Source organism: Corella eumyota, chromosome 6 (assembly GCF_963082875.1).
Source record: "Corella eumyota chromosome 6, kaCorEumy4.1, whole genome shotgun sequence".
In the NCBI taxonomy this organism is placed as follows: Eukaryota; Metazoa; Chordata; class Ascidiacea; order Phlebobranchia; family Corellidae; genus Corella; species Corella eumyota.
This window is the reverse complement of record NC_137495.1, coordinates 6,399,855-6,420,114: the sequence shown is the minus strand read 5'-3', so window position 1 is coordinate 6,420,114 and position 20,260 is coordinate 6,399,855. Positions and strand designations below refer to the sequence as shown.

At 29.8% G+C, this 20,260-nt stretch overlaps 2 protein-coding genes across 3 annotated transcripts; one reads left to right on the top strand and one right to left on the bottom strand.

The window, feature by feature from the left end:
* Positions 1 to 10,418: 10,418 nt before the first annotated feature.
* LOC145754530 (uncharacterized) lies at positions 10,419 to 19,112 on the top strand. Of its 2 annotated transcripts, none has more exons than XM_082570592.1 (19): positions 10,419 to 10,550; positions 11,121 to 11,194; positions 11,493 to 11,572; positions 11,832 to 12,008; positions 12,441 to 12,540; positions 12,771 to 12,864; positions 13,171 to 13,318; positions 14,119 to 14,238; positions 14,402 to 14,518; positions 14,638 to 14,687; positions 15,368 to 15,452; positions 15,727 to 15,798; positions 15,899 to 16,047; positions 16,247 to 16,316; positions 16,480 to 16,591; positions 16,662 to 16,737; positions 16,822 to 16,873; positions 16,933 to 17,970; positions 18,040 to 19,112. In XM_082570592.1, exons 1-19 carry the CDS (start codon positions 10,452 to 10,454, stop codon positions 18,210 to 18,212), a joined length of 2,886 nt encoding a protein of 961 aa, XP_082426718.1. In that variant the 5' UTR covers positions 10,419 to 10,451; the 3' UTR covers positions 18,213 to 19,112. The 2 variants fall into 2 exon arrangements, with proteins under 2 accessions (XP_082426718.1, XP_082426717.1); XM_082570591.1 differs by having other exon boundaries at positions 11,829 to 12,008.
* Positions 18,950 to 20,254, bottom strand: LOC145755115 (aspartate dehydrogenase domain-containing protein-like). The gene has a single exon (XM_082571326.1). The coding sequence runs from the start codon at positions 20,191 to 20,193 to the stop codon at positions 19,354 to 19,356; it is 840 nt and encodes a 279-aa protein (XP_082427452.1). The 5' UTR covers positions 20,194 to 20,254; the 3' UTR covers positions 18,950 to 19,353.
* Between the last annotated feature and the right edge of the window lie 6 nt (positions 20,255 to 20,260).

Sequence of the window (20,260 nt, the reverse complement as noted above, 5' to 3'; positions counted from 1 at the left end):
TACAACACATATTAAAAATCAGAGAATTTTTTAGTTACAGCAATATAAATTAATTTTTAAAATTTCTTTACTTGAGTACGGGGAGGTAGTTTACATAATTTTTTCTTCCAAATTTAGAAAATCGAGGTAGGCAATAAAATTGTCAATTTCTTTTTACAAAAAAGGGCAATTTGTGTTTAAAATGGCATCTAATGACTGTGACTATGAAGATTGTGACTGGTTTCATGGCAACATTTTAAAGGAAGAGGCTTTTCAACGTCTGTCTATGACACACAAGAAACACAAATTAACAAATGGCTTATTTCTTGTCAGAGAAAAGTCGAAGACTCATTTTATTCTTTGCCTTCTAAATAGGAATCATGAACACAAATATGAAATATTTCTAAACCAGGAAACTGACATGTTTGAAATAAGCAAGGAAATAAAACAGTTTAAGTCCCTGAAAAAACTAATCGAATTTCTGCAAAGCAATGACACAGATATTACAGGTTTACCCTGTGGACTGACCTTACCATGTTTAAAACCTGTTGAATCAGACGTCTTTAAAAGCAAACTGTCTATTAAAGAAAGTTCCTCGTTTCTGAAAGCAAAGTTTTCAGAAAGAAAGGTAATATTTATCAAAAAAGATGTTAAAAATATCTTAACCAAACACAAGACATTAAATATGTTTATATATCCATTTTTAACCAAATCTATCTAAGGGTCAATGTAAGGCTAAGGGTAACAAAGATAGATTTATACAAATAGAACAATAAAAAAGGTTTTTTAATAATATATGATTTTAGAAAAGCATGGAAAGAAAGAATTCCCAAAGTCTAACAGTAAATAGTTTTGGAAGGGACATAACTGTGGGTGAAAAATGTCGTTTAGTTGTTGGAAAAAACTGTTTAGAAAAAGACGTTGAAATAACTTTAACTGTTTACCAAAGTAATACTAAAAATAAGGTAAATTTTTTTCAGGTTTCCTGATTATAAAAATATTATCAAATAAAAAACATTAAAAAAAATTAATATTAAATTTGTTATGGAGCACTTTATAATTTCTACCATTTTTTGTAAAAATAATTAAGAACATTGTTTTAATATTGTCGTTTGTTATTCGTAAAGCATGTTATTTTATCAACTTAAAATACATATTTTTAGGAACTTAACATTGTGTCTCCAATACTACATTGCAATCCAATTGGGTTAACATTTAAAACGCCAATAGATATAACATTACCAGTGGCCAATTCAGACACCATCAACCTGGTTACGGTATAATACATCTTCTAAACTAATAACTATAATATAAAAAATAACAGAAAATACTTATACTGTCATAAATATTACAAAACATTCCTGATTTATTTAATTGTAGATTCAAGAAAGTACTGATGGTAATAAATGGTCTGACCTGAAAACTACAAAACCTGCAAAAACTGGATATGTACAATTTAAAGTAGACCACTTTTTATGGTAAGAGGTGCTTATATTAAAATTGCATATTTATTAAGATTGCATTTTAATTAACTTTAAATGTCATGTAAACTGTAAAATTGTTTTAAGTTTTAAGAAAATTGTACTAAAATAATTATTTTTAGGTACCGCATTTTGGCCAGATCCCTGTCCTTAGTTGACTTTGAAAAACAAATCTTTTTACATTGCTACCGGCATCCTAATGTAACGGAAAAAATTGCTTTATTGTTAACAATATCAAATCAAATTGAATCCATTAAGTTACAAAAAGGAGATGCTTTTAAAGAGGTCATTACACTTAATCGGTAAATATTAAACATTTATAGCCTAACACTTGCTGACATTGTTGGCAAAGGTATTTGTATATAAAATATTAAGTATACCAAAAAAACAAAGTTTTTAATAAGTGCAACTGACCTACATATCTATTATCATACAACTTTAAATAACGCTAACTCAATTAATTATATAGAGATCATAAGCAAATGGAGATATGCATTGGGCACAATGAATTTCAGATCGAATCTCAAGCATGGGAAGTTGATGAATTCTTTAAAACTCAAGGTCTACAAAAACAAAGCATATTTTACGTGATGCCAAATTATGATAACTCTAATCCAGATCAATTAGAGTTTACATACCAGATTAAAAGCGAATTTGACAACATGATAAAGGGGAGTACATTTATTTTTCCAATGATGCCAGGTAAACAAGTTTATTAATATAACCCAAAAACAAACTTGATCCACAGTAAAGCTGTTTTAACAGTTAGGGCTTTTAACCATTTCCAAAAAAAAATTATTTTAACTAAAACATACAAATTTGTAAATAAAAATTATTTAAGGCACTAAATCATTTAAATTGTGTATGTAAATAAAGGAAAATGGTATTTCCTATGGTTGTATTCGTATCAAAATATGACCAGCAGCGTGGTGTAGTGGTAAGAACACTGGCTACACCATACATGAGGTCGTGGGTTTAATCCTCACTGCTCTCATGCTGTAGAGCCCTTGAGTAAGGCGCTATAAACGGTGTAAACTCCTGCTGAGCCAGCACTTAATCAGCAATACAATTATCGGGCAAATATAATCTATAATATCCCAAACTGTGACAGGCAACTCAAGACTGGGGGCATAGAGTAACGGATATTACTCTATGTTTAAGTCGCACATTCGTCTTTCCCACATCGAGGATAAAGATATATACAAAAAAAAAAAAAAACACATTGTCTATTAAACTAAAGAAAAAAAAACGTTTTTGTTAGGCTTACTATGTTAATGTTCCAAAATTAAAAAAACATTGTTTTTAGATCATCCCCATTCTCCTACTGTGTTTAACTTTCAAAATCCAAATATTGAAAATCTATCAATAAAGCAGTAACCTTTTTTTTGGTGCAATTTTTAACAACACCAATAAACTTTCTTTGGTAGCCATCTTAAACTTAAGTATAAGTTCTTTCCGAAAATATAGTTTTTTGCATCCTCTTTTTTTAAATATAAAGTTCTATTTAATTTTTTTAAGGTTGTAAATATATCGTTAACATTTAATTTTTATGCTGCTGTTGCAGATTTTCAAGTCAGTTTTTATTCTTATTTTTAAGTGTTTGGCATTTCAAACTTACATTTCTTTGCTATCAATATAATACATTTATATATAATTCTTTAAGTAAATATTAAAGTATTACAAATTTTTTTTATTGTTGATGCTTTTAGTAAAGTTAAAAAAATGCACCCCTATAATAAGCTGTACAAAAAGGTATTGTTAAGTGTTAAAATTTTTTTATATGTAGCATATTGCCTAATGATTGGTTTGGTCCAAAAAGAATACAACAAAATGGGGACTAAATAGTTCTAGCAATAATTTATTTTAAAAGCCTATTCTCAGTAAGGCCGGTAATCAGCACTTTTTTATATTCATTTACACAAACTAAAAATCCAGTGAAAAGATAAACCCTTATTGAATAGATATAAACAATTAAATAAACATTTGCAGCGTAGTGTAGTGGTAAAAACACTTGGTACACCACTATGAGGTCCTGGGTTTATTACCAACTGCTCTAATACTGTAGCGCCCTTGAGTAAGGCGCTATAAACGGTATAAACTCCTGCTAAGCCAGCACTTAATCAGCAGAATAATAATCGGGCATGAGTAACTGATTGGGTCTGAGTAACTGATATTACTTTATTCAACCTTCCCATGTTGAGGATAAAGATATATACAAAAAAAAACTTACTTAAAGTAATAATAAAATAAAATATTAAAAATAAGCCATCAGTAAGTTAAGCTTTTGACACAAATTTTTAAACAAAAAAAAACATAAACTGTTATTTGTAAAATCAATATATTAAGGATTAACAAAAGTAACTACCAAAAGTTAATAAATCATTAACTTGTATAGCAGACCTTACAAAGTAATGCATTCTACTGCAACCTGAAACAAGACAAATATTAGTAATAGAAAAAAATATAAGGATGGCACAAGTTTTTAGAAATATTTTGCCAAAAACCAAATCATCATCTAATCCTGCCGACCCAGAAATTAAAATTGAGATTGGTGGTACTAGTATAACAAGAAAATCTCTCAATTTAGGAAAAGTTATTAGTACAGGTAATTTTGGAGAAGTAAAGGAAGGAACATACAAAATTAGTTCCTATGAAATCAAATGTGTAGTAAAAATTCTAAAATTTTCCAGCAATAAAATAAGTAACGAATATAGAAAAGAACTAAAACGCGAACTGGAAAACGAGCAACTTGTAATGTCAAAATTAAACCACCCTAACATAGTTAAAATGTTGGGGGTGTGCAATGATGATAAAGGTATGTTACTTGTTCTGGAACTGATGCCTGGTGGTTCTTTAAAGGATTACTTAAGAAATAACAACAGTGAAAATTTTCCAGAACATCAGAAAATAAATATGATGCTCTCTGTTTGCGAGGGAATGAAATACTTAAGTGAAATGAAAATAATACATCGAGATCTTGCTGCAAGAAATATTTTGCTAGACAGAAATTGTATTCCCAAAATAGCTGATTTTGGAATGGCTCGAATTACAATGGACGGCATCTATGAGCAACTAGTTGTAAAACCTGGTCCACTTAAATGGTATGCCCCCGAGTGTTTGGAACATGCTGAATATACATCAAAGTCCGATGTTTGGAGTTTTGGCGTAACTATGTGGGAAACCTTTACATGTGGTGGAGAACCTTATGAAAATCAACCAAACCATGTTCTAGTTACACTTCTTCAGTGTGGATATCGTCTGCAAAAACCCATGGGTTGTGGAGATTCAATTTATTCAATTATGCGAATGTGCTGGAAGTATGACAGAAGTGAGCGACCTGATTTTAGTGAACTGCAAAAATTTTTGGCATTACAACAAAAAAAGGTATCTTTTGGTTATTAATAATAAAACATTACTATATTAAAAGAATAAAGAAATACATAGTAACTAAATTCGTCGACCACAAATACAAAACCAAATGTTTGGTTTAACATTGTTATGGTTTATATTTATTAATTTTCAAACATAATAAAAAAAATTAGTATGCTGATTATCATGATGTAGAGTATAAAGGAATATTTTTAAAATTAAAATTTTTAACTAATAACACATTAATAGGCATCACCCAAGCATAAATTCAATTAAAAACTTTGTAAAATTATACATATTTCTTTAGACTTGTGATGATCTAACAACATTAAATTCTGCCCTACAAATTCAAGTTGAGAATCTGAAATCAAATTTAGAACAAGAAAAAATGGTGGGAAGTTTATGCAAATTTAAAAGTTAAAAAATAGTTCGTCTGTAGAAATAGAATAATTATTAAATAATTTAAAATATTTATAATTTTAATACTTATGTTTCTAAATAAGATTCTTTTTGTTAATAAAAATAGTAATAAGGTTTTTTTAAATAGTTGTTAAACAATGTGCAAATTACAAGATAAACCCTATTTTATATAAAATTATAAATACAAAAAATAAAATATTTTTAAAATTAGAAATACAGAAAATTTGTACATTACGGTTCTTAAAAAAAATAGGACTGTTAAGTTTAAAAGAGAAATAGGAAGGACTGCAAATTAAACATAAATGTAAAATACAAGAAAGAATTAGCTAAAGAACCCCCCCCCAAAAAAAAAAGAATAAAAAAAACCATTTAGTACAGAAAAAAATGAAGAGGACCATAAAGTTTAAACGACAAAAATAGTGGGGACAGTAAGGTACAAAAGAATGTTCAAAGGCCAAAAAGTACAAATAATTTAAAAAACTAATTAAAATTGTATCATTGACTTTATTAAACATAAATCTATAATTTACTGTTGTAGGTTGTTTTAGATTTGCATCAAAATATAAAAGCACTTCAAGAAGAAAAGGAAAATATAATTAAGGTAATACCAAACAAAGTTTTCCAGAATAATAAGAAATTAACATCCATAAACACTTAAGTTTAACTATATTTTATTCAAAGATTTCAGAAAATAGAAATCAACAACTTATCAATCAAAAAAAAGACCTTTTAGAATTAAAAAAGGTATAATTACACAAATAAAATATTATTATTTTACATTTACACAAAAAAAATTATAACATAGCCACTTCTTACATTTATTTGTTCTTAATGAAAAAAAGGCAAACTTAACAACCTAAACACGGACCAGTCTGGAAAGTAGGGCAGTTTTCGATGAGATCTCGTGCGTGCAAGCATGAAAAAATGGCATGACCGCCCGTACACGATTTTCGGTCTTCATGTACAAGCGTGATCTATGTTTGCATGTATTACTTAAATATGTCACCACAAGGCGTCAGTATTGCGCGTGCACAAATTTCTTTAAAAACCATGCGTGCAAATTGTTAATTTTGGCATTTATTTTTGTTCACCAAAAAAATCTCATGCGTGCAGCTGCCCTATTTTCCAGACTGAAACACAGAGTAACATTGTTCTGCAGAGTACAATTTTTTTTAGAAGTTTTTAAAATTTTACACCAGGTAAAAAAAATTAACAGATTATTTTTAAATCTATTAGACTTGTGATAAGCTGACCACACAAAATTCTGTCCTTCAAATTCAAGTTCAACAACTTAAATCAAACTTAGAACAAGAAAAAATTGTAAAGTTTATACAAACTTAACTTTTTACAAATAACCTTGTGCAGAAAAAGACTTGGCTACTTAATTTGTACTCCCTCCATTTTTTTATAACTTCTAGTAGTAAAAGTGGACTTTTGATAGTAAACTTCAAAATATATTTTATGAAACTTTATAAATTATTTTTTAGATTAATTCGCATCTTTAATAAATTTTTAAAGATTATGCAAATTACAAGCTAAAAATTTAATTAAAAATGTTTTCAATCTTTATTCAATAATACTATAAATATAATTAAATATTTTTCTAGGTTGCCCAAGATTTAGACAAAAAAAATGAAACCCTTCAAAACGAAAAAGAAAAAATAATTAAGGTAAAACCAGCAGATATTACTATTATTAATTTTTTTTGCCACATAATTTTTAACAAATATCGGTTATAATCTTAGGAAGAACTAGTAACATATTACAGTCCTACGCAAATAGAGTGTGTAACTGGAGATACAGGTAAATTGGGAAGTGGAACATATGGTTGTGTTCGTCTTGCCTATAATAAAGCCTGGGGTGCTGTTGCTGTTAAGTGCATTCAAGTTTCTGGTTCAAAAAAATCGTCAAATAATACCCATAAAACGTAACTTATTTAAAACTAAGGTTAAAATTAATAAATAGCATTAAAAAAATTAATATTATAAATAAAAATTGCTAATTTATTTTATAAGTAATGACAAACTGTATCACCATTGTTTGATAATTTTTGAAATGTTTTGTTACAAAAATCTATAGAATTAGAAACGAATGCCGAATGTTACAACTATCAACCCATATTAATGTCTTAAGAGTAATTGGTTATACAACATGGCCAAGATCAGCTGGAATTATTATGGAATACATGCTTGGTGGTGACCTGAAAACTCTTCTTTTACATCAAAAAGATAAAGTTCAATTTATTGCACCATCTGTTGGGTTAAGGTTTGTATCTGATATATCAAACGGAATAGCATACATGCACAACATAGCAACATATCAAAGAGTTACCCATGGTGACTTAAAAGTTGATAACATCCTTCTTACTGGTGATTTAACATGCAAAATATCAGATTTTGGTGGAGCCAATTTTGAGACTTGTACAGAGGAGTCTTCCACAAATGCTAGTCAGTACAGCAAAACCCACACTAAAGTATATTTAGCTCCTGAAGCACTAAAAAATCCAACTATAAAAGTAAGCAAATCAATGGATGTCTACAGTTTTGCAATGATGGTATACATGATACTTACAAGAAATTACCCTTTTAAAAAAACAAAGGTAGATGCATATTTAGAAGATGTTAAAATAGGAGGAAGGCCTGATTTAGAAGAAGTTGAAAAACTAAAAGCTAACTTATCTTCAGTAAAGAAGGATATTGAGATCGTGGATCTACTACAAAGTGAAATGGAGAATTGTTGGGAACAAAATGAAGTAGAGCGTCCAACAATCATGGCTGTAAGAGATCGCCTCAATGATATGCTATCTGGCATTGAAATGTGGAAAATACAAAATCATGTATCTGATATTGTTAGAAAACTTGATATTAAAATCCAATGCATGGAAGCTCTGAATTGTCAACCAATTGACAAATTTGTCCCCCCTCATTTTGAATAATTAAGAACAAGTAAACTTTTAAACATCAAACATTTAAAATCATAACAGTTCCTATATGAATGGTGCCTTTTTCTGTTTAGGCCATGGATAAAATTAAGTTATGCATCCAATTAAAAAAAATGACATGCAAACGCAAAAAAAGAAAACATGTGCTTCTGGCCATTTGCCTATTTAAACTATTAGACTAGACATTGTTATCTACATGAATAAAATGATTTTTAAACAAATCTTTTCTGAATGCAATCGTATTTAGATATTCTTGTTACTGTTAATCAAGTGTAAATCTATTAGCTCAAATAAATGTGTAAAATTTTGCCAAAAATTAAAAAAAGGAAGAAAAAAAACGAACATAAAAGAATAAAATTATTCTTGTTATATAATATTACTTTAAAGTTTTTTTTATCTTATATTAACATTTTCTAGCAGTAAAAAAATCAATAATTTTATTGTTTCAGTGAGTTGGCATATAATTAATAAGTTTTCTGATATTGCTTTAAAGTAGTGCACACTAATATTTTGTTTTGTATTAATAGCATAAATGTTGGAATTTTTTTTTAATATTTTGTATATATATATAGAAACTTTTTTTCTAATATTCATTTTTTCTAATATTTTGTATATATAGCATAAATGTTAAAAACTTTATTTAATTAAACATTTGCTTTATAACGTTTAAAATTTTTGTATCGCAGTTCAAATATTATGTTTACTTTAATTAAACCAACAAAAATTAAAAAAAAATACATTTTGTTCCATTTGAACAATAGAAGTTATATTACCTTAGGCACATGCATAATTTTTAAATATTTAAAAATAAAACTAAAACTGAATAAGTATCTCAGAATTATATCATCATTTAACTTTTTTTAAGAAAATTTTTTAGGCTATTTAATAAATTAAAAAAAAAACTTAATTTTATATTCCATTACATAACTTAGTTTTAATATAAAATACAAAACTATAAAAATTTGTACTGCTGTACACTATCTTAAAAAAAACACCATCTTAACAAAAAACTTAAGTTAAAAAATATATATTTATTTAAAATAGGGTATATACATAGCCTAGTATCCTTATAGTTATATTTAAAAAACAAACATCTATAAAATGTAGGACTGCAATGTTTAGGTAAAAAAAATTTTGATAATATTTAAATGCAAATAAAATATTTCCTCTCTAACCGTACCCAGTACTTGATAAATAAACTTTAATCCCTATTCTATAAAAAACTTTAATTCAAGTTTTACTAACAGACTATTTTAATCAACAGATATTTTAAAATAAATAAACACAGGTTATACATGTTCTACTTCTACTTTTTAAAATTACAATTTTTCTAAAAATTAAAAAAATATACATTATACAATTTTTTAAAACATACCGTATTTTTACATTTATGCATTAGTTAGGCTGTATTCAGGCTATTCTGATGAAACCACTCATGTAATCTATAGATTAACAAGAAGGTTACTGTTAGATTTACTTTTTTAGGCTACTTTTTAGGTAAACTAAGTTATATTTTTATTTTGGATTAATATTATAACTTTAAAAACTAAATCTATTTATCGTTCATATTAATCTATTTAACATATTTTTATTCTATTTTTTTAAACAATTATTTTATGAATTATAATAATGTAGTAACAATTTTTTTAAAACGTTTTAAATAAATAACCTTTATTTCAAACGGGTGTCTTCTTACTTTAAACGGGGATACCTATAAATTAACGATTAAGTCGTATGCATACTTTTTTTAACTTGGGCTAGATTTAAGCCACTAGTTTATTATCTAGTTGAAAATATTAAGTTTCCTACTTTTACATAGATGATTTTTGTGCAATTAACAACATTTTTTTAATTCTATTTAAAATGTTTTTAAAATTGAAAAACATAATTTATAAATCGTAAATCGATTATAACCATTGTTGCATTACAACATTTTGTTGAAAAAATGGAGTTTTTTATGATTTGTTATTAGAATTTACGTTCTTATACTTTGATTATCAGATAATTAGTTACGTTTCTTTCAAATTTTCCACGTAATAAATTTTAATGCGTAAATTATACCAGTTAAAGAAATATTATATTTATATTAAGGCGAGACAAAGCTGTTAATTTTTTATTTTGAATTTGGATCGTTGTTTCGTTTATGCGTCTGCTTTTTGTTAATAACATCCCTGTAATTTAAGTTTAATGTATTGCTGTAATTCAGAAATTACTATTAGAGTATTGGTATGCAATTTATTTTGTTTTTTTGGTAGAAAATTATGGAACAGGACAGTATTAATCTTAAGAAAATTTTGTGTGTTGACTCGAGCTCAGATACGGAAGGAAAAAATGATTCAACAAGAGTAACTTACTCAAAGGTAAATCTGTCTAGTGTTATGTGTATAAAATAATTCCGACTGTGTAAAGTTGTATTTCAAATTTGTGAAATGTTTTTATATATATCATATATGTTTTTATATTTATTACCGGCAGCGTGGTGTAGTACTGGCAGCATGGTGTAGTGGTAAGAACACTTGCTACACCACCATGAGGTCGTGGGTTCAATCCCCTCAGGCATATGTATATATATGTTTAAGCACAACTTTTTGGTAACTTTCAATTGGCATTTTTGCTTGTAATTCTTTAAGTTTTAAGATATATACAGCATTAGGATCTGGGTTTGTTTTCACTACCTTAGCCCTATTGATTAAATAGTGTAAATAACTGTTGTTAAGCCAAAAAACAATTTATAGATTAATCATTTGGATTAATTTATCTATCAGAACTGACAAATGAAATTTTAAACTAAGTTAGGTTATTCACAGTTAGCTATTTTAAGATATTCATCAGACTGTAAATTCATTCTACCCACATTAATGTTAAATAATTATTAAACAATTTAATATATAGGCTACCTAATAATTTTTTTTTTTTCTTTTTTTTTTAAGGATCATTTGATAATATTGGCTAAAAATCCACCTTGCCATGTGCGACCTGATTGTCTTTTGCCAGATTACTTTAAGTAAGTATTTGTTTAAAACCAATTAAAATGTTGTAATGTTATGGTATTGCTAAATAAGAAGCTATTTATGTTTAAATAAATATAAAGTTAGATTTGATTTAAACCAACAAAAACATCCTTTAAAATCATGTTAATTAATACTTGTTATTGTTTCTTTTTGTTTTTGGCGTATATATGATAACAAAAAATTACATTATGTTTAAATGGGAAGTCTGTTTTTTTTGTACGACTTAAATAATTGTTAATGTAAGATTAGAATTTGTTAATATGTATTTTACATTTTGGGTTATTTTTCAAGTGAGGACAATCTTTGGGATCCGGAAAAATGGCATCGATCCCTTTCCCCTACTTTCAGTGCACCTAGGGATCTAAGTAACAGTAAGTTGGTGTACTCTTATTGTTTGTGATATAGATTTTTCTAAATGCCATTTAGTCTATTATATTCACCCTTAGGCCTATTTAACAAAATTTCCGACTCCGTCTTAAGCTATTTTTTTATTAAATTTATGTATTATTATCTATAGGCCTTTTCAATATGTCTTTACAATGAAAAAGCTTGTTTAACTTTTTAACAAATTCTGCTAAAATAACTTACCAATTCTGCTAAAACTTTAAAAAAATGTTTTACCTTTAGTAGTAGAGGGTAGACGAAGAAGACTCGACAGCGAAGATTTGTCTGTCGACAGCAACGTGGTTTTAGGTCCACAACGGAGGAGTTTTCAGGGTGGTTGCCATGTTGCCACCAAAGAAAAACCAGTCACCAGCTCTGCTCCGACATTTAACAGACCACTACCATCAAACCTAAAAATTACTGGTAACCATATAATCTGACCCTATGTTATGATTCGAACCGGCAGCGTGGTGTAGTGGTAAGAACACTAGCTACACCACACCTGGGGTCATGGGTTCAATCCCCACTGATCTTATGCTGTAGAGAACTTGAGTAAGGCGCTATAAACGGTACGAACTTCTGCTGAGTCAGCACTTAGCAGCCTAATTATCGCGCAATTATAATCTATAATATCCCAAACTGCCACAGGCAACTTGAGACTGGGAGGGTGTAACTGATGTAACTCTATGTTTGAGTCGCGCATTCGACTTTCCCACATCGAGGATAAAGATATACAAAAAAAAAAAATTCCTACTTAAATTTTAACACCTATGCATGTGAAAATTCTTTTTTAAATTATATATAAGAAAAAATTCAATATTGAGAGTCTTTTTAATGTTTGTTTATATGATACAGAACGGGGAGTAACAGTAATTCGTCAGCAATCTTTAGAACCCGATTCTCAACCTCACCAACTAAAGAGATTTCACTCCCTACAACCTGACAATAATGACTGGTAAATTTTAACATATTTTTAAGTTAACAAAATAACCTTGCCCTTTAACCTAGAGAGTATTACCCACATTTTATTAATTTTTGAGTATAAATCACCATACTTAGGGCGATAATGCTTGTCATAAAAATAAAAATCCCCTTTTAAATAATTTAAACTATATTTCAAAATACCAACTTACAATATTTCTTTAACAAAATGTATCTTTAGGTCAATTACGTTTTTATTTTTAGGACTGGTAGAGATTACGACAAGAGGGGTTTTGACAAAAGCGATAATTCTTTTTCGCGCAAATCGAGGAACGAATACAAGAAATACACGCCACTGGTAAATTTCTTATTTTATTCATTTGAATTTTTTATTGATTTTTGTGGTGTGCTTGCTAACGAATTCGGCCACATTTGTATTGATTTTAAAACAATGTCTTCTTAACTACAGGTATTTTACTTTAAAATAATTTAATGTTTAATTTTTTAAAATATATTTTTGGGTCATTCCAAATTAATAATAAAAGGTTTTAAAAAAATTAATTTTAAATTATTTGATTAAAAATTATTTTTTTTATAATTTTTACTCATGTTATGGTTTTAATTTTTAAAAGTGTTTATTTTATATTTTTTTAAATTCTTAAAGAATCCTAGAAGACAGTATGATGGAGACTACTCCTCATCCCGAGGAGGACACTCAATGTCAGGTAAAAAAGGAGGAGTTTACGAAGAGGAAGAACCAGAATGGATCAGCTACGGACCCAACTCACAATCGGACACAATTGAATTAGCAGGTAACTCCCCAAAAATAGATAAAAATATATATATATAACCTAAGTATTTTAAGGTGCTGGAAAAATATGTGATATTAATATATTACTTTACTTCTTTCTTTAAAATATTTACACTTTAGTTATGGCTTAATAGACACAACAAACTGATAGTTATTTATTAGTCATTAATTACCTAATCTTTATTTTGATTTCAGTATCTTTGGTCATAGATTAATAATATTTTTCAATAGAATGTTGCATGGTCAACTATTGTAATTTATAATAAAACAAAAACATACATAACTAACTATAATCCAAACAGATTCTATATACCTAAAACTACTTGAAATGTTTTGGTGTACTGTAAAATAATCCATTGCATAACTTTATTGGACATCTAAATTACATACGACATATTGATGAATAATTTAAAATGTTTCTTGTTGTCTACCCTGTGTGGTGTACTTAAGGCCCTTTTTCAGGTCATGGTCTTTATTTACATGCACTTGATTTTTTAAACACTCAGAGTTAAAAATATAATTTGTAAAGCTAAGTTAGTGGATAGCAGTACCCAACAATGCTTACTCACTATTTAAAATATCTGAATATACGTACTCATGTGTAAAAAATTTACCAATATGACAAGAAAAAAAATAATGTTTGTGATCAAGTTTTTAATATTAGAATAAAATTACATAAAATTTGTCATCGCTGTAGAAATGTTGTTAAAAAAATCCTATATAATAAAGCCTACTCCCAATAATCGCACAACAAAATAGAATAGCCCTCTTTAAATTACAGTTTTTTTTTTATTTTTACAGGTTTTGAAAACGAGCCTGATGATTTCAGCTGGATGGGAGGAGAAATTCCCATGGACGATGTTCCTGAGCGAAAAAATAAAAACAAAAACGTCGACAACCCAGAAAAACAAAGTGCACCAGGTAAAGTAAATTGGTTACCACAAAATCCTTTTTGTTTTAATTGTGTTATTTTTTAGTGATGTACTAGTTTAGGTTCTACATTTTCGTTTATTACTTAACAGAAACATAGTAGCTCAAAAGGCAAAGGTTAAGTTTTTTATGTTGTAAATATTAAATTTTTCAGTGTTCAAAGAGTTGGCAGATTTGGAAGCGGAAATTATTGAACCCCCGAAAAACTTACCAGACCAAAAACAACAAAATGCTCAAAAAATTCAACAAATTGACTTGGAGAACAAAAATGGTAACTTTTTAGAAAAAAAAACATTTTAGATGTGTTTTAAGCGAAAATTTATAAAAACATGACAATTTTTTTTAATTTACTAATACTTATAACAAAACAAACGTTATTAAAATTTGTAGATAAAAATTCGACAGATAACAATACACAACAAGCATCTGAACAAAATGAGGTAAATTTTATAATCTTAAAATCATTTTTTTGTATATATCTTTATCCTCGATGTGGAAAGGTTGAATGTGCGACCTATACATAGAGTAACATCAGTTACTCCGACCCAGTCTCGAGTTGCCTTTGGCAGTTTGGGATATTATTGATTATAATTGCCCAATATTTATGCTGCTGATTAAGTGCTGTCTCAGCAGAAGTTCGCTACAGCATGAGAGCAGTGGGAATTAAAGTGACGACCTCGAGGTGGTGTAGAAAGTGTTCTTGCACCCACTGCACCACGCTACCATTATTTTCACATTAAAAAAACTTGAAGTTGTCCTAAAAAACGCCTAAGTAAGTTTGATTATCACTAATATTAAAGCAGAAAAGCAGCTTTTTTGAAAGCAGCTTTTGGTAAGCTTTTAGCAGTTAGGCAAACCTATGTAAACAAATAATAGCACATGGTTAAGTAATATAACACTGGTAATTTGAGATTGAATTGGGTAATAAACCATGTTCCCATATGACTATATCCTTAAACTACAAGTTAGTCTACATTTTTCTCAGCGTTTTATTAATATTTATTTACTTTTATCCGATTAAAGCAATATTATTGTGACCATCTGTTTTTTATTATAGTTTGTCCTTATTATATTGAAACTTGATAACATTTGTAATTGTAATTGTTTATTTGTTTTAAAGAATGAAGAAAACGACGATGAACAAAGCTCTAAAAGTCGATTCAGTCATTGGTTCAACAATAACATCGACGAAATACAAAATAAGGGTAAATTTATTGCATTAGTTATCTAAGACAATTTTTTTAGTTGATGTTAATAGTGAATATTATAAATGATGTTTTGATACATCTTCAGTTTGGAAAAAAAATGCCACCATACTTTATATTTAATTAAGATAAAGAAACTACTGAAAATGTTATGACTACTCATTTTTATATAAGTTACCAGTGTCTCATTTTTTTTTTAGTTTAACATAATTATTATACTTTGCATCAAATCAAATTGACAGTTTTAAATTTTTTTATGTTTTCTTTTTTTTAGATGTTGATGCCCTTTTAAACGAATTGCCAGAAGAAAATGTTGCTCCATCGCGTGAAATACCAACCCCAACTGGTAATAACATATTAAGTTTTATCATCATAAAACTTAGTTATCTATGTCACACAACATAAAATATTGTAGAAATATTTAAATAACTTTAATATATATCTAGATATCAGCAACTCGGTTTCAAGCAGTTCGGATTTGAAACTGATACAGAAATCGGCAGGAACATCTGACTTGCATGGGACCGACGCTTTCAACCGACTGATAATGTCAATTCGGAAAACAGATCAAGTAAAGGAACAGCTAGAGCAAAGGGTGGGTTGAATTTTTATTTTTAAATTAAACTTTGTAAATTGGTTTGTTGTGTTAGAAACCGTATTAGTTTTTTTTTAACAACAAAGTGTATGTACTAGTTTTTGTTTAATATAAGAGTTGCTTATTTTTAGACAAATATTTTATAAACATTTTTATGGGATTGGTAAACTATAAAAAAATAATATTTTTTCATATTCAGAACCAAAAGATGCAGGCCTTGCAACAGTCTATCATGAATTCATCTCAAAATAAAAATTCTACATCCTCTTGTAAGAATTTTCTTAACCAAATACTTTATACTCACCAATTAAAAATAGTTTATTTAATAGTATAGTTCTATAAATGTTTTTAATTTTTGATTTTATGAATTTTAAAGCTTGTCACGTTTTTTGGTTTGGGTTAACCATATTGGTTTTCTATTTTTTGTGCTAGGTTTTAATCTATCTTCTATTGAGAGTGCTTCTGATTCGTTCAACAAAGGCCAATCTAACAGTATCAAACTACAACTTGAAAAACAGAAAGATGCTTACGACCTAAAGTTAAGGTATATCTGAATACTAACTAAGTTTAGTTTATTTGTTAAATATTGTTATACCAATTAACATATTGTTTAGGCAAATTGAACAGCAAAAGCACACAGGAAAGGGGCAATTCCAGGGCCAAGACTCCATGTACATGAACAGAAACCAGGTTTAACACACTCTAAATTCAGGAGTAGTTTTTATGTAATTTCTATACAGTTGGTAATATTTTTTTATTTGTTTTAAATTATAGATGTTATCAGATTCGCAAGGTGGTCAACAAAACAAGTTCAGTCTTTCAAATGGTATGTTGATCTTTTGTATTAATGTAGTATTAAGTTTTCTGACTTTGTTAACATTTAAGGTGTTATTGAAGAACGTGCAGCTGCAACTGCATCTTTGGCAGCGAAACTTGCAGGCAAGAAAAAGGAAGACCCAAAAGTAGTTAACACCAACCCAGAGCTAGAGCGTTTGTATTCAAGTGGCTCAAGCCAACAAAATCCAAACCAGTATGGTGACCAGCAATCGCTCGAAGAAAAACTACAGAAACTTAAACGACTGCAGTCTGCGCCAGCGGGTTTGTTAAACGAAACCATGAAACCAAAATCAACGTCAAATATTGCTGCACACCAAATGAATAACTTAAAAAATTTCCATCAACACGAAAGTGCTTTGATCATTGCTCAAATGCTCGCCAAGGCTGGCGTGACTGAAGAACAGTTAAAGCAGTTGACTGTTGAGCAACAAGAAATGGTGATCTCGATGGTACAGAATCAGTACACCCAGAAAGATATTGATAAGCTGTTAGAGCTCAGAAGAGAAGTCAAGATATCTGAAAACAATGGCATTGGTTCGAGACCGGTCATTCCTAAGAACTCTTCCATGCCGAATATGGCAAATCTGGGTAACTCGATGACTGGCCGTGACATCAGGCAAATGTCGTCGGCAAACCTGGCAAAAAGTCAAAACTCTTTGTTCATGAACGAACAAGCGCCTAACACAATGGCAACATACACAGACAATATGCTACTTAACAATGCAGCGTCAGCAATTTATCGCCAGAGTGCAAATCTGGGCCAACCGGCTTCAACCCACAGAGTTTTACCCCAAAATATAATGTCCATTCACCCTTCGATAATATCCCCTGCACTAGTACCCCACCTTGTAACCCCTAATCTTGCTCAACATATGTTACCATCTGGGATAAGGAATCCTATGCCCCATATGATGCATGCAGGTCCTGGGGGACAACCCCTTCACCCTGCTCTAATCTTGCAAATGCAACAACAGCAGCTCTACGCAGCACAGCAGCAAGCGCTTGCCACTGCGCTGCAGAAACAGCAGATGGCTGCACAACACGACTTGTCAAAGTTACAACAAAGTGCACAAAACATGAGGCTGAGTAAGTATTAATTTCATGATTAAATGCTTTTATGTAAATTATTTGTTATTTTTTGAATTTTGGTTTTAGGCAACTCCCGCCAACCCCCTATAGATGCCGGAACCGGCTCGCAATTTAACAATCCTTTGCTTCAGTGGTTTAGTCGCGAGGACTTGCGACAATCACAGTTTCCACCCGTTTCCCAGCTAACTGGTCAGCCTTCAAAATACTCAAACCCTAATCTAGACTTGGGAAAACGATAATCCTTTTAAGTGTGTTATTGAACTATAGTGGTGAAATTGTTGTTTGTTTTGACCAAAATAGTTGAGACTTTTTGTTGATTTTTTGTTTCGTCAGAGATTTTTGATCTCACTCTTTGTACATACATCATGCTTTTTTTTCTTTTTTGTGTTACTTCTTCGGGTTCTGCACTAATGTATATATATATATTTCTTTGGACACTGACCCCCGTTTTACAAAGTGTCCAATTTTGCGCATAGAAAAGCTTGTACTTATGACAAGATTTATCCATTTAAAATTCACAGACGACAAGGTAAAACCACCCTGAAAGCATCTCACGAACTACATTGTACATACAACGCTTTTTTTACTGTATATATAAGTTGCTTAGTTATGCCAGCCATGTAAAGTTCTTTTGTAAAGGATACTAACTACCATGTACAAAGTTTGTAGATGTAAAAACATACATGTTCATTCACTGTTATTTTTGTGTTCTTTTTTTATACATAAATCGCATTTTTTTGTGTTGTGTCTTGATGTACTTACTGTAAAAAGCTGCCCTCGCCCCCCTTGGTGCTTTGTATAAATTGCGACATCAAGCCGTTGTGTAGAAAAAACTACTGTGCATTAGATGTTGCTCCTCATTCTTAACTACTAGGTGTTGTATTTGGTTGTACATTTCTGCAGTATGGTTTGGCTTGTACAAAACTAAATTCTACCTAAAAACGTTACCAAATTGCCAAAACAGGTTTGTCAAAAACAATGACAGATGGTTGTTTTAATATTTCCTTTTTTAAAATGCATGGATGTTTAATAAACATGATATAACACTGGTAAGAAGAAAAATATTGGTTCTTTTTCACAGAAAAATGCTTCATTTTACCCAATATAGCTTTTATATTTATTAAAAAGGGTCCTTTGCATAGTTAATCAGTGGCAATTGCATATTGTAGCATTAATAAATCAAAATCTGTACATGGGTTAGTTACAAAAGCAGAGGTGATTAAAAAAGCAGCAGTGTATAATTCTTGAAGAAACAGATTGCACTAATAGTCAAAACTTGTGTAAAATGATTAGTATAAGCACCTTTATGTTTAAATGTTACAAGCACTTTTTAAAAAAGATAAGCCAAGCCTACAACACCCTATATGTATGCTATGCATCTCAACAAAGATGTACACCGACACCTTGGTTGCGAGCCATTCTTAAGCTGTTAGAAAAAGAAGCAAAGGTGGCACTTCCAGTAACGACCCCAACACTTGAAGGATTTTTCCGAATAGTGTTCACTGTAAAGGTATTACCATTCGACATAGTAGCACCAGTTGCCTCTACTTCCACCACATGCCATCCCTTGAGCTTTTTGTCTGAAACCAAACACCCAACAACTCCATAAAATCCTAAATTATGTCCAGCAATTGCAGCTGCTGCCATTGTATTGACATTGTTAGGAGCAAGTGGGCATAAATCCCTTACCGGGCCTTCGTACAGCACCAAAGATTGAGCTTCTGAATTATCCACAAGACTTTCATTCAACACCTTTAAATTTCCATGTACTTTAAATGCACTGGGGTGCTTTTTCATGGTTACTTTTAACCCGGACAAACTACCACTATCAGCCATTTTCTGGATGTCCTGAGCTCCCCAGAATGCCCCAGAAGGAATATAAATTCCCCTTTTGTACTTTGTAGCTGCATCACCCAACTCTTTTTCTAAGTCAGCATTGGACAAAGCAGTTGGGGAACCAATCATCAGGTTTGCAATTGACAAAAAGAAACTGCCATACTCTTTGATAATGTTAGGATGTGCAACTTCGACTATCAGATCCGGAGTTTTCTCTTTTAGGTCCTCAAGATCTTTTAAGATAAATTTATTCTCTAGATTGATTTTCTCAGGAGAACGATTCCAAACGAAATCCAATTCAAGATCGTATAGATGCCCTTTCTCTTGCACGAAGTTAACTAAATATTGGCCCAAATGACCGAAACCAATTATACCGACCTTCATTATTATTCATTTATTTAGAAATCAGGCGTGTTAAGCAACAAAAATAAATAAACAACAGATCAAAAAC